The sequence below is a fragment of the Mercenaria mercenaria genome, chromosome 15 (assembly GCF_021730395.1).
Source record: "Mercenaria mercenaria strain notata chromosome 15, MADL_Memer_1, whole genome shotgun sequence".
In the NCBI taxonomy this organism is placed as follows: Eukaryota; Metazoa; Mollusca; class Bivalvia; order Venerida; family Veneridae; genus Mercenaria; species Mercenaria mercenaria.
The window spans coordinates 27,437,503-27,452,432 of NC_069375.1; the positions used below are offsets into that span (position 1 = coordinate 27,437,503).

Genomic DNA, 14,930 nt, shown 5'->3' on the forward strand with positions numbered 1-14,930 from the left:
TTATTATTCCCTTTTTAAAGAAGTGGGAGTATATTGTTAAGCTGATGGTGGTCAGTAAACGCTTTGAATTCTGCTCAAAACTGAGAACGCATTGGCCTAGAATTGTTAATCTCCATGGATACTTGCCTGTGGTCAGCAGATGACCACAGTTGTGTTGGGAGTTAAAGGTCATGGTCACAGTGACCTTAAGACTGAAAAATTACTGAAAACGGCTTGGACCTACAGTTGTAAAGCATCAGGAAGATTGCTTAATGTCAGTAGATGACCCCTGGTATTTTGGGGATCTATAGATCAAAGGTCAAGGTTACAATGACCTTCAGACTGAAAACCGTTCCCCGACAACAAGTGGAGATTTAGGCTTTGGTCTGCAGTGATGAAACTTTATAGGATGACTGCCTGTAGTCTGTAGATGATCCACGTGCTCTTTTGAGGTCAAAGGTCAATGTCACAGTAATAGGTAAATGTTGAAGCACACTTCAGTCTAACTGCTTGATGACTTCTACCAAACTTAGTTTTTAGCATCCTTGCAGAAAATAGATTATTTAGTCTTTAATTTAAAATATAGTTCACAATTAATGTCAGTAAGACCTTGATCCTTCACCCTTTGACCTTAAAATCAACAGGCACTACTACTATAAAGTTAGATGTTTCTGTAGTTGCTGACTGCCAAGCCCTGCAGGGAAGATTTATTCATAGATTATTGCTCTTGATGGGTTCAACCTATTGAGAATCAACTTGTTTTCCAAAAGTAGCTGCCAACTTCCCTTGATGAACCAGAGGTTGAATGACAAATATAATAAGAAACAAGCAAATTCGATGAATTGGTATCCCCCGCCAAAAGGGCTTGTGGTGAGGAATGGCCAAAAAATATATCCGGCAAGAAGTTAAGGTTGTTACTAAGAAGCAAATAATTTCATTAGTCAAAATCATTTTAACAGAATATTAATGTTTTTTTTTTTTTGGACCAGGTGAGGGTACAAAATTTCAATTTTTTTAATATTTTTTTTTTGGAGGGAGGGGGGTGGGGTGACCAAGGCAATGTGGTGACCAGATGTTGGTACAGAACTTCACACGTTTATAAATAAATTTTCATGGAAAAGAATGAAAGAAGCTTAATGAAATTCTACAAATTGGTTGGTTTGTTATGTACAAATCTGTAGATTTTTAAACAAAGGGCAATAACTCTAAGGAAAATTGACCAATTGAAAAAAAATTGACAGGCATCATCGAAGTATGTAGGTTCATATTTATTTCAAGTTATCTTGAAATTCTACCAGCTTATTACTGAGAAGTGGCTTCAGACGTGGATTTTTCATTAAATCAAGGGCAATAACTTTAAGGGAAATTGACCAATCCAAAAAAAAAACTTGACGGGCATCATCGCAGTATGTTGGTTCATGTTTATTTCAAGTTTCATGAAATTCTACCAGGTAGTTACTGAGAAATGGCTGCAGACGGACGCACAAACGGACTGACAACGCCATTTCAATACCCACCTCCCGATTTCATCGGTGGGGGATAATAATGTACTGCTTTAAATTCATCCAAAAACTTGTCACTTGTTAATCCAATTGTCACTTGTTAATTAAATGGCAGTCTAATGCTTTGCTTACTGAGGAGAACAATGGTTTTGCCCCTACTGGTATACCTAGCAATGAAATCACACTGCTAATGAAAACAAAGACAGGTTAATTAAGTATTGCCAGGCAGCACTACGTCTTTTAATGATTATGAGGCAATGAAATGTAGAGGGAAATTACATCTAATTCCTGTGAAGTTTGTAAGTAGTAACTAACATTTTACTGTTTTATTAGGTGAATATTAATTTATTTGAATATCCATTCATGCACGAAATAGCATGAAAGTGTGAACATGACCTTAGAAATAAGGGTCTGTCTCTTGCTGTGGTGAATTTTTGCACCAACTGAGATATGAGGTACAAACAAATGGTCCACCAAAATCTGACATACAAAAATGGCTTTTAAACCAGACTGGGACTAATTAATGTTAAATAGAAACTGAAATGCTGCTGAAATGGAACTAGATATACTTTATAAACAACATAACAAAATAATCATGTGTAACTGTTTATTGCAAGGTGTGTAAAAATGGTCAAATTCATTTTCACTTTTTTGATATAACAAAAAATCACAGTGGTAATCAAATATACATGTACATCATTACAGACATGGAGAATTTCATGTGGAGATAATCTCACAAGGAATATATTATATACCATAGATATGAACGTGATGCAGTTTCACTGTGTCCGACTAGACATGAAAAACATAAATCTCATCTCTCTATATATTATTTATACTACATTCTATAAAGAGACTTGTTGATATTTGGAGGGGGTGGGGAGGTGGGGGGTTAAAATGAAATTCTCTCTACATGTATTAACTATAAACTAAATTTTGTGAAAATGGCTAATTGTACAAAAAGCTTCCATCTTATTTTTTGTAAAGTACACCTGTAAAATAAAGTCACTAATGTCGTTATGGAACAATATTAGGCAAAATTGTTTACAACAATTTAATATGGTTTTCACTTCTGCATTTTTTATCAATGCTTGATAAACATTTTATATCAAACTATATTTCAGAGATAGCTTAACCACAATTCAACAGATAGATAATAAAACATTATCTATAACACCCATCACCCCTATCCCCGAAAGTACATTATTCAAAAGCAATTTGTTTAAAGCATGTTCTTTTAATTGTTCTCAGTTAAGAGAAAGCTTGAATAAATGCAATGACAAGACTCAAAAAAGTTTCAAGTCTTCAAACTTGGTCCAGAAACCAATAAATTTTCAATTTGAACAAGTCATAAAGTTAGAGTAAATTAAATATTTGGCATTATTAACCCTTTATCATGCTGGACAGGATTGATTCTGCCTTTGTGGCCAGTGAAGATCATGATCTGAACTGTTCGCCATTCAGTCAGTATCTTTCTGGTAAGCACCCCTTTTAACAGTTAATGGCACTGTCCAAATTGGAAGATGGACAAGTTCATTATAGAAACTTAGCAGGGTAAGGGTTAAGTGTATGCCTAAATTTCACACAATAAACTGATAAATAAAGACCCTGTACAATATAAAGGAGCTCTTAAAAACATGGCCTTCCCTGATTTCGTCATTAAAACAGTTTTTTTTCTTGGCAATACATCAGTTCTTGTTTAAAAAACATGACTAGAATCATATACCCATTGTTACTTTGTATATCTATCCTATCTTCTAGGTAAATTCGAAAATTTCAAATATGACTAATACCATATACATATTACACAAGTGAAGCAAGAGTGGCGTGGAGGTTTTCATACATACAAGTAAGAAACAATACCTTGTCATTTCTGTTTACAGAATAGATTATTAAACATATGTATGAACACAGCAGATAAAATACAAATTGTATGAAATAATTCAAACTGTCATACTTTTGATATACTGTTCTCATTCATACCATTATATATCATATCAAGTGTCTTTTTGGCAAAAAATGACATTATTTCTGATAAGTTCTTAAAAATATAAAATCTAACTGTACAGCTAAGACCTAAAACTTTAAAGGAAGATGACCATGATAGCCATGAGTCGCTCCCCTACTTTGTAATTGCCTTTACTTTTATTACGACAAACATTCTGGCTAGATTTCTATTTAATGAATCCAGATAACCAAATTTCACACAAGTTATTAATATTATAAAGATTTAGATACACTTGATCCGGATCTTGTAAAAATGACATCTTCTGATTTGACCTAGTGACCTATTTTCAAAATCAAGATGACCCAGTTTCAAAACTGTCCGAGATTTCAAACAGACAAACACTCTGACCAGGCTTTGTAAAGATCAGGACTGGTAGAAAATATGACCACTAGAGTGTTAACAACGTTTTTCTACTATTTTAACTGGTGAACTAGTTTTTCACCCAGTTGGCCCAGTTTCAAACTTTACTTAGATTTTATGGAGACAATCATTCTAACAATGTTTAATATAGAACAAGTAGAAAATATGGCTTCTAGAGTATTACAAGGTGATTCGTTGATTTAGATAACTTAGGTTTAAACCTTTACCTTGATTTCATTAAAAGACAAATTCTGGCCAGGTTTCATACAGATTAAATAGAAAACACGACCTCTACAGTGTTTATATTTTCTCTATGATTTGACCTAGTTTTTGATACAAGATGACCTAGTTTCAAACTAGTTCAACGTGTTATCAAGACAAACATTCTAACCAACGTTTCATTCAAATTGGGCAGTGTAATTGTTAAAAACACATGATGGACACAGGGCAGTCCCAATATCTCAGTTTTAGCACTTTGTGCTCAGGTGAACTAAAAATTTAAAATATTTCAACAAGAGGACCATGATGGTCCTCAATCGCTCACCTCTTCCCACATGACGCAGTTTTGAGTATGACGTCGCTGACCTAGATATTATCAAGATAATAATGCTGACCAATTTTCATGAAGATCCATTGAAAAATATGGTCACTAGAGAGGTCACAAGGTTTTTCTATTAATTGACCTATTGACCTAGTTTTCGAAGGTACGTGACCCTGTTTTGAACTTTACCTAGAAATCATCAAGGTGAACATTCTCATTAATTTTCATGAAGATCTCATTAAAAATATGGCCTCTAGAGAGGTCAAAAGATTTTTCTAATTTTAGACCTACTGACCTAGTTTTTGACCGCAGTTGACCCAATTTCAAACTTGACCAAGATATCATCAAGATGAACATTCAGACCGACTTTCATACAGATCCCATGAAAAATATGGCCTCTAGAGAGGTCACAACGTTTTTTCATTATTTGACCTACTGACCCACTTTTTGATGGCACGAGACCTACTTTCAAACTTGACCTAGATATCATCAAGATGAACATTCTGACCAATTTTTATGGAGATCCATTCACAAGTATGGCCTCTAGAGAGGTCACAAGGTTTTTCTATTTTTAGACCTTCTGACCTAGTTTTTGACCGCATATGACGCTGTTTCGAACTTGACCTAGATACCATCAAGATGATCATTCAGACCAACTTTCATACAGATCCCATGAAAAATATGGCCTCTAGAGAGGTCACAAGGTTTTTCTATTATTTGACCTACTGACCTAGTTTTTGACGGCACGTGACCCAGTTTCGAACCTGACCTAGATATCATCAAGATGAACATTCTGACTAATTTTCATGAAGATATCATGAAATATATGGCCTCTAGAGAGGTCAAAAGGTTTTTCTATTTTTAGACCTACTGACCTAGTTTTTTAAGGCACGTGACCCAGTTTCGAACTTGACCTAGATATCATCAAGATGAACATTCAGACCAACTTTCATAAAGATCCCATGAAAAATATGGCCTTTAGAGAGGTCACAAGGTTTTTCTATTATTTGACCTACTGACCTAGTTTTTGATGGCACGTGACCGAGTTTCGAAACTGAACTAGATATGATCAAGGTGAACGTTCTGACCAATTTTCATGAAGATCTTATGAAATATATGGCCTCTAGAGAGGTCACAATGTTTTTCTATTTTAAGACCTACTGACCTAGTTTTTGATGGCACATGACCCAGTTTCGAACTTGACCTAGATATCATCAAGGTGAACATTCTGACTAATTTTCATGAAGATATCATGAAATATATGGCCTCTAGAGAGGTCAAAAGGTTTTTCTATTTTTAGACCTACTGACCTAGTTTTTTAAGGCACGTGACCCAGTTTCGAACTTGACCTAGATATCATCAAGATGAACATTCAGACCAACTTTCATAAAGATCCCATGAAAAATATGGCCTTTAGAGAGGTCACAAGGTTTTTCTATTATTTGACCTACTGACCTAGTTTTTGACGGCACGTGACCGAGTTTCGAAACTGAACTAGATATCATCAAGGTGAACGTTCTGACCAATTTTCATGAAGATCTTATGAAATATATGGCCTCTAGAGAGGTCACAATGTTTTTCTATTTTAAGACCTACTGACCTAGTTTTTGATGGCACATGACCCAGTTTCGAACTTGACCTAGATATCATCAAGGTGAACATTCTGACTAATTTTCATGAAGGTCTTATGAAATATATGGCCTCTAGAGAGGTCACAAGGTTTTTCTATTTTTAGACCGACTGACCTAGTTTTTGACGGCACGTGACCAAGTTTCGAACTTGACCTAGATATCAGCAAGATGAACATTCTGTCCAATTTTCATAAAGATCCCACAAAAAATGTGACCTCTAGAGTGGTCACAAGCAAAAGTTTACAGACGGACGGACGCACGGACGCACGGACGGACGACGGACACCACGCGATCACAAAAGCTCACCTTGTCACTTTGTGACAGGTGAGCTAATAAAAAGAAAATAGTGTGATTCTTGAAGCAAACCAAAGAAGTACACAGAGGGCTCTATAATAGAACATTAAAATATAAATGATAATAGTAACACAGACTAGGTTGTGAGAAATAATCCCTCTATTTAACTTTCTGAGTACATTTTCTGAGTATACAGCATTAAAAACTGCAAATTAAGTAGATTACAACGAAAGCAAAACTATTTTCCTCCAAGTGAAATCATTCACAGGATTTTTGTTTATACTACCAATTCAATTTGGGCAGCAATGCAAATCACAAAACTAACATTGTATGCTATAGTAGTTACTTATTGCCTTTACCGTACTGCCAAATATCCTTTGATGAAGTACATTTAATTTCAAAATTCAGCTGTTTTGACTCCACTCCATTTAGAAGCTTCCAGAAACTCATGGTTCTCAGGTCACTAATATTGTGAAATCATAGTAATGTAAAATGACATGAAAATAAAAAAAAAACTAGAGCTATCACTAAAATGTGATTCATACCCACACCAAAAGCCTCGTTTTTTGTTTGTTTATTTTTGGCTTAACGCGCTTGTTCAACAGTATTTCAGTTATGTACCGGCAGGCAGTTAACCTAACCAGTGTCCCTGGATGCTGAACCAGTATAAACCTGTTCTCTGCAAGTAACTGCCAACCTCCCCACATGAATCAGAGGTGGAGTACAAATGATTTCAGACACCATGTCTTTTATCAAATAGTCACAGAAAACATACGCCCCACCCCGCGATCCGTAGATCTGTGCTTTCCCAATTGAGCTAAGCAGGCGGGCTCAAAAGCCTTATTTGAAAAGACTTTAATGGTATTAATTTATACTGACAGTATCTTTCTTACTACTACTCACTTCACCTGTTAAACCTGGGAGATAGGTTTATCTATATTCAAGAAAGAGTAATGGTTCTTGTACTCCAGTTAATTTCATTTTATATCTATCATTGTCTCTAGTTGTATGGTATTACCTTCATTGGCTTTAAAGTTATTGTCATAAATCATAAAGTCATATGATGTGAAACTGTAAGTACAATAAGTTTTTTTTTACGATTATGATCACTGTGTGAAGATGCATATGTTTTCCTGAAAGGAAATAGCACTTTTCGAGGATGTTTGCAAAGTGAAGAAAAGGGGGGGGGGGGATTTTGTAAAAACCAAAGTCAAGAGTTACAGGATTTGATGTATGAACTTGACTTACGATGCTTTCAACCTACATTGTATTATAAGTTCCAGTGCAATACCTTCATGGTTCCAGAGTTGTTAAAAGAAAACATCAATTTTGTCTCAAGTTCTAAGTGAAGAAGGGGGATAATTTTATCAAATTAAAAGGCAGAATTATGGAACTTGGTGTGTAAACTAACTTTATGATCCCAAATAACTGAGTGATATTTCACTCAAGTGCATGAATAGGTTTCAGAAATATTGAAAGAAATGTCAACTTTGGGAAATTTTCCAAGTGAGAAGGGGTGGTAAATTTGTCAAAACAAAAGTCAAGAGTTATGGGACCTGGTATGTGCACTTGTCTTATGATCCTACAAACATAATGTAAGTTCCAAAATAGTATCTGTTCGGGTTTTCTAGAAGGTACAGGCCAGGGACAATGTGAAGAGACTGGACAAAGTGATTCCTATATAGCCCCCACAAAATAAAGTTATGTGGGATATTACTATTGCTCTTGACACCATCAGAATGAGTCCGCCTTTGATTTATTTCCATCAAATTTGTGAAAAATTAGTGACAAATAAAATCTGAAACAAAGAACTCTGTTATAGACTCACAGAATATGTGAACCAAAGATAAAATACATATGGGTTGCTACTTGCTTGTGGCCATACTTTTGTGCAAGTCTTGATTTTCTGACATCATTTGTTTGCAATTAAAACAGGAAAAAACACACTTTTACATAAAAATTCTGAATATAAAACTTATTATATAAATTACGTAAATGCAAACAATGACTTATTTTGTGACAATACAAGTTTACCAGCTGTGAACTGTACAACGATACAACTCTTTAAAAATATACAGAAATTTACCCTGGTTACAGTAAAACAAATAATTCAAATACAGTTTTATAATTTAGACAGTTGTAAACATAAAAAAGTATAACAACAGTAAATAAAGACAAGAGCCTGAGGTAATAAAGCTAAGGATCAGTCTCAAAACTCTAGCATCTGATTGGTCGATTCTAAGTAAAATCTCCTGATTGACCAATGAGATGCTTGAATTTCAAGACGGTTTCCGGCACTGAGTTTTATGACCTTGGACCCAGTATGCACTTTTGACCAGTATTAACTTACCAATATTAAGAGTGGTGCATACAAATAATAACTGCCTACAGGCAACTTGGAAATGCCCTTGAAATACAACCGCAAAGACAAGAAAGCTGCAGCACAGTACATGCTTAAAGACATGGTGATGGATTTATGTGTATTTTTTTTTTTTTTGGTAAAGCTTAATACAAGATCCACAAATAAGATGTTATACAACAACATTATGTATGTTTGAACATGTTACATTATGATAGATAAATACTGCTTAAACAAAAGAAATAGGGAGAACATTCTCTAATTGTTAGACTTATCTATAACATTCTGAAATGTTTAAAAATATCTGGTTTAAAAAACAGTATTAAACTTAAAACTAGAGATTACTCTTGAAACAAGTGCATGTCTCCCTATATGCATGCATTTAAATGGCAGGATAAATAGATATACAATATCTGAGCACAACAAAGACATGTGTTGGAAAAAGACATACTTGCACGTGAATTCACATAACAAGTTTGGTACATGTATATGAATGTGTAGAGTTACACTGCATAATTTATTAATGTTACATGGAAATTAAGAGAATATAAATCATTGATCAATAGTCTAAACATACTAGCACTCCAACTTGATATTTAACAAGTGTAAACATGGTAAGTGTTTGTTAAAAAATAATGATACATTATGCACTAGAGACTGTGAACATTAAGATAGGACATTTTTTGATAATTCAAGGGCACATAACTCTTAATTTTCTTACCAGATCTGACTCATACTCGTATTTAAAAGCAAGCTCATTGGTATAAATATTCTGTGTAAATATGATTAGGATTGGTTAAGAAGTGAAGATGGTCAAGCATAAACATAGTAAATATGGCATTTTTGTTAAATCAAGGGCACATAACTCTAGACTTACTTATCAGATCTGGTCTATTGTAATAAATCTTAATCTATGTTTTATAAACACGTTCTTCTTCAATATGAATTAGGACGGGTAATGAAATAATGTTGCTAGCATGTAAACAGAGTGAAAAATGGCTTTTTTCTTGAAATGGTCCACAACTCCACCAAAAATCAACTAACCAAAATACCTAAAGAATATGCATAACTAGACTTTGTACTAATCAATCCTATAAGGTTTCTATCAAATCCAGTCAGTGGTACAGTAGAAGTAGTCTAGACAAACTTTACCTGAAAAATGACACATAAGGGGCAATAACTCTGCCAAAAATCAATCGACCAAAAAATGCATAAAATATGCAAAACTAATCTTAGTACTGAACATTTCTACAAGGTTTTATTGAAATCCAACCAGTAGTTTCAGAGAACAAACTTTTGTGACAAACGGATTAACAGATAGACAGGCAGCAAAAAATCAACTTATCTCCCCAATATATGGTGAGACAAAATAAAAAAAACAAACTACCAGCCAATGTTTGCTGTAGTTTGCATTCTAAAAATTACCTTTTAACACTTATTCTGTACCCCACCCCAGCATATTAACCTTCTTAATTTCAAAGTTACAAAATCAAACAAATTTATAAAACAAACTACATAAAACTCCTGTACAAAAGTGTCTGTAAAATCATATAAATAAGACAACATTTTTACAACAGAACCATTTATAAAACTGTTCGCTTAGTGCAAACTTTACATAAAAGCAAGTTCTAGCAATCTACAATATCTGACACAGCTGTATTTTTTTCTTAGGCAACCATTCAAGTCGATGAAAGACACAATTCAAATATCAAATAACAGGTACATCATATAACAAAGTTAGAAATAATGGAACTTTAGCCCATTAAAATGTTTCTTATCAATTTAAAAGTAAAAGTCTATTTAAATAAATGGCTGGATTACTAGCGCTATTTGACATTTTTAAAAGGTAACTCCAACTTGGTTGAGACCCAAATTCTGTGAATTCTAATAATTCCAAACAGATCTTGATACCTCCTTGCCCAAACAACACAGCACTCCTATTCTTGTATTATTTCTTTTGTTTTTGTTGGGTTTAACTTTCCAGCTTTGATGGTGGAGAAAGACTCCAGGTGCCCCTCCGTGCATTATTTCATCACGAGCGGGCACCTGGGTAGAACCACAGACCTTCCGTAAGCCAACTGGATAGCTTCCTCACATGAAGAATTCAACGCCCCGAGTGAGACTCGAATCCACATCGATGAGGGGCAAGTGATCTGGAGCCAGCGACCTTAACCATTCGGCCACGGAGGCTCCTCCCTATTCTTGTATTAGGTTAATCTTCTTATCTCTATGTATTTAGATTAATTACATAATCACCGGTTTCAAAACTTAATAGCAAGTTTCTAGGATGGCCTAAGTATATAACAATATTAAGTAATATTTTAAAATTCCATCCTTCAAATTTGTTGTTACCTTAAAACCTATACATCTGTTTTCTCAACTATTTATATTTTCTTGACTGTTTATATGAGCCGTGCCATGAGAAAACCAACATAGTGGGCTTTGCGACCAGCATGGATCCAGACCAGCCTGCGCATCTGCGCAGTCTGGTCAGGATCCATGCTGTTCGCTTTCAAAGTCTATTGCAATTGGAGAATCTGTTAGCGAACAGCATGGATCCTGACCAGACTGCGCAGATGCGCAGGCTGGTCTGGATCCTTGCTGGTCGCAAAGCCACTATGTTGGTTTTTTCATGGCACGGCTCATATTTCTAGATGCTTTATATTAACTACTTAATATCTCGAGTAATATTGCGATTCATTATACAATATCAGGTTAAAACATAGAATTTATTACACAGCTGTAGATTTTCTGGTTGACAAGTTTCCAATCTGCATCATTCAGTATCTGGTTTACGGATATTCCTTGCAAAACACCTACTTTCTCAACCCATTAATATCTTGGAAATATTGCATAATGTCAGGTATAAAGTAAGAACCTACAGCATAACTGATGGTTTCTTGGTGGGCTTCGTTAACCACTTGTTTTCTGCATATTTCAATTCATTCCACAGTACTTGGTTTAACCTATCCAGAGCAAGGTTTTGATCTACAAGAATCATTGACGCGGATTTACTGTGCAACTTTTTTGCCATCCTAATGCAGTCTGCAACAACATGACTGAGAGTGTATTTCAACTTAACGGGCAAATTATACACAAGGTAGTCTTGCAAGATATGGCATATTTTAACTAAGTCTGGAATGTAGTTCACACCAACACCGGAACATCGGTGTATATTCTTATTGCACCGAGATTTACACACGTCGCCATAGAGACAATCTGCGTCTGTTTCACAGGTCTTACTCTGTAATGTCTTATTTAAAAACTGCTCAGATATAATACCCTGTACATTGGATACTTTCATCTCAAAGTACTCCGTGTATCCGAAGTTCTTTGGACTGAAATTACACATGTAGAACTTCGTGTTTTCAGTTTCCATCGTTGTGTAAACATACTCTAACAAACCCAGAGCAATATGCATTCGTTTTGGGAACTCCGGCAGGTGCCAGCGATATCTGTAAAAATATGCACAATGCATATATTATAAGAATATCAAACAAGATTTCACTACTTTATTATATGAAATACTTGTGATTTCAGTTTCAGAACGGTATTACCCAATGTAATTCAGCAAGGTTTTACCCGATGTAATTCAGGAAAATCTTACCCATGTAATTCAGGAAAATCTTACCCAATGTAATTCAGGAAAATCTTACCCAATGTAATTCTGTACTCTAACCAAATATAATTCAGTAAAGTCTTGTTCAGTGATCTTACCTAGTGTAACTCAGAAGTCTTACCAAATGTAACTCAGTAGTCTTACCCAATAAAATTCAGTAAAGCCTTAACCAACGTTATTCAGTGTCAGAAGTCCTATCCAATGTAATTCAGTAAAGTCTTAACTAATGTGATTCAGCTAAGTCTTACCCAATAAAATATCAGTGTAAATCAGTTAATCTTTCCAAGTGTAACTCAGTAGTCTTACCAAATGTAATTTATCAAAGTACTTCCAAATGTAACTCGGTTAAAGTCATACCCAGTGAAATACAGTGAAGTATTACCAAACCTAATTTAGAAGTCTTACCTAATGTAATTCTATAAAGTCTTACCCAAAGTAATTCAACTAGGTCATATATATCAACAATCTTACACTACTCTTTATATTTTACATTTAACTTAAGACAGACCAAATGATAGGCTGACACTTTGACTTCACCATTCAGGAGCAAGAAAAAAACAACAACTGCAAATGACTGTCTTATTGAAGTTGCCGATTTTGCAGATAAAAATACTTCATACCGGTATGCTAGCAACTGAACCTTAGATTTTCAAAAACAGAAACACAATAAGTTTTGGCTAGAAACTGATTTCTATGTCTTTCAAACAAGCAAAAAAATATTTTAAACAAGAGCACCGCCTTGCGGGTGCTGACGCTCATCTGATTTTTTTTGTGTAATAGAAATATTGTCCTACCCAAGATTTTCTAAGTCTAAAAAGGGCCATCATTCTTGCAAAAAGCAGGATAGAGTTATGTTTCTTGATGTACAGTGTCCACTTATGATGGTGAAAAACTGTTGCAAGTTTTAAAGCAATAGCTTTGATAGTTTATGAGAATAGTTGACTTAAAAATAATAATACTCAACCAAGAAAATGATTTTCTAAGTCCAAAAGGGGCAATAATTATTGCAAAAAAGCAGGATGGAGTTACGTTCTTGCTGTACAGGGTCAGCTTATAATGGTGAACAAGTGTTGCAAGTTTCAAAGCAATAGCTTTGATAGTTTCAGAGAAAAAGTTGACCTAAACATAAAACTTAACCAAGAAATCTGATATTTTCTAAGTCCAAAAGGGGCCATAAATCTTGCAAAAAGCAGGATGGAGTTATGTTTCTTGCTGTACAGGGTCAACTTATGATGGTGAACAAGTGTTGCAAGTTTTAAAGCAATAGCTTTGATAGTTTAGGATAAAAGCTGACCTAAACATAAAACTTAACACAGAAAACTGATTTTCTAAGTCCAAAAGGGGCAATAATTCTTGCAAAAAGCAAGATGGAGTTATGTTTCTTGATGTACAGGGTCTGCTTATGATGGTGAACAAGTATTCCAAGTTTCAAAGCAATAGCTTTGATAGTTTAGGAGAAAAGTTGACCTAAACATAAAACTTAACCAAGAAATCTGATATTTTCTAAGTACAAAAAGGGCCATAAATCTTGCAAAAAGCAAGATGGAGTTATGTTTCTTGCTATACAGGGTCAACTTATGATGGTGAACAAGTATTCCAAGTTTCAAAGCAATAGCTTTGATAGTTTATGAGAAAAGCTGACCTAAACATAAAACTTAACCAGGCAACGCCGACGCCGACAACCGCTCAAGTGATGACAATAACTCATCATTTTTTTTCAAAAAATCAGATGAGCTAAAAATGAGAATTTCATGAAAATATTTTTTAATGCAAAACTTCCAGATAAAAGCATACTAGATAAAATTTCTTGATAACAAGAGGGTCATGATGACCCTGGATCGCTCACCAGAGTAATATGAGCTACATGTTTCAAATGTCAAACTGATGATTTTTAGAGGTTTTTTTTGAAGATATTCTGATGTACAATCAAGTAACCCCTGGGGCGGGGCCAAGTTTACCCCGGGTGTCATGAATGGAACAAAGTTTGTAGAAGTCTACTAGGCAATGTAATGTATCAAATATCTAAGATCTAGGCCTTCTGGTTTATTTTTAGCAAATTTATGAAGATTTCCCTATATACAATCAAGTAACCCCTGGGACTGGGTCAATTTTGACCCCAGGGTCATGATTTGAACAACTTTAGTAGAGGTCCACTATTTGAAATTTTTTTGTAGGAGTCTACTAGGAAATGCTACATGTCAAATATCTAAGATCTAGGCCTTCTGTTTATTCTTAGAAAATTTTTGAAGATTTTCCTATGTAAAATCAAGTGACCCCTGGGGCGGGGTCAATTTTGACCCCAGGGTCATGATTTGAACAACTTTAGTAGAGGTCCACTAGGCAATGCTACATGTCAAATATCTAAGCTCTAGGTCTTCTGGTTTTTGAGAAGAAAATTTTTTAAGATTTTCCTATGTAAAATCAAGTGACCCCTAGGGCGGGGTCAATTTTGACCCCGGGGTCATGATTTGAACAAATTTGGTAGAGGTCCACTAGGCAATGCTTCACACCAAATATCTAAGCTCTAGGACTTCTGGTTTTTGAGAAGAAGATTTTTAAAGTTTTTCCTTTCTGTTGCCAGGGCAACCAGAGTTCTGCATGAAATTCAATTCTTTGAACAATTTTTAAAGAAGACCA

At 34.8% G+C, this 14,930-nt stretch overlaps 1 protein-coding gene across 3 annotated transcripts in view; it reads right to left on the reverse strand.

The window, feature by feature from the left end:
- Positions 1-2,074: 2,074 nt before the first annotated feature.
- Positions 2,075-14,930, reverse strand: part of LOC123549628 (divergent protein kinase domain 1A-like) — a 37,610-nt gene continuing 24,754 nt past the window's right edge. For all 3 annotated transcript variants that reach the window (XM_045337861.2, XM_045337870.2, XM_045337880.2), the window contains exon 7: positions 2,075-12,129. In XM_045337861.2, the coding sequence (XP_045193796.1) occupies positions 11,553-12,129 (577 nt within the window). In that variant the 3' untranslated portion in view covers positions 2,075-11,552. The remainder of the gene's footprint in view (positions 12,130-14,930) is intronic.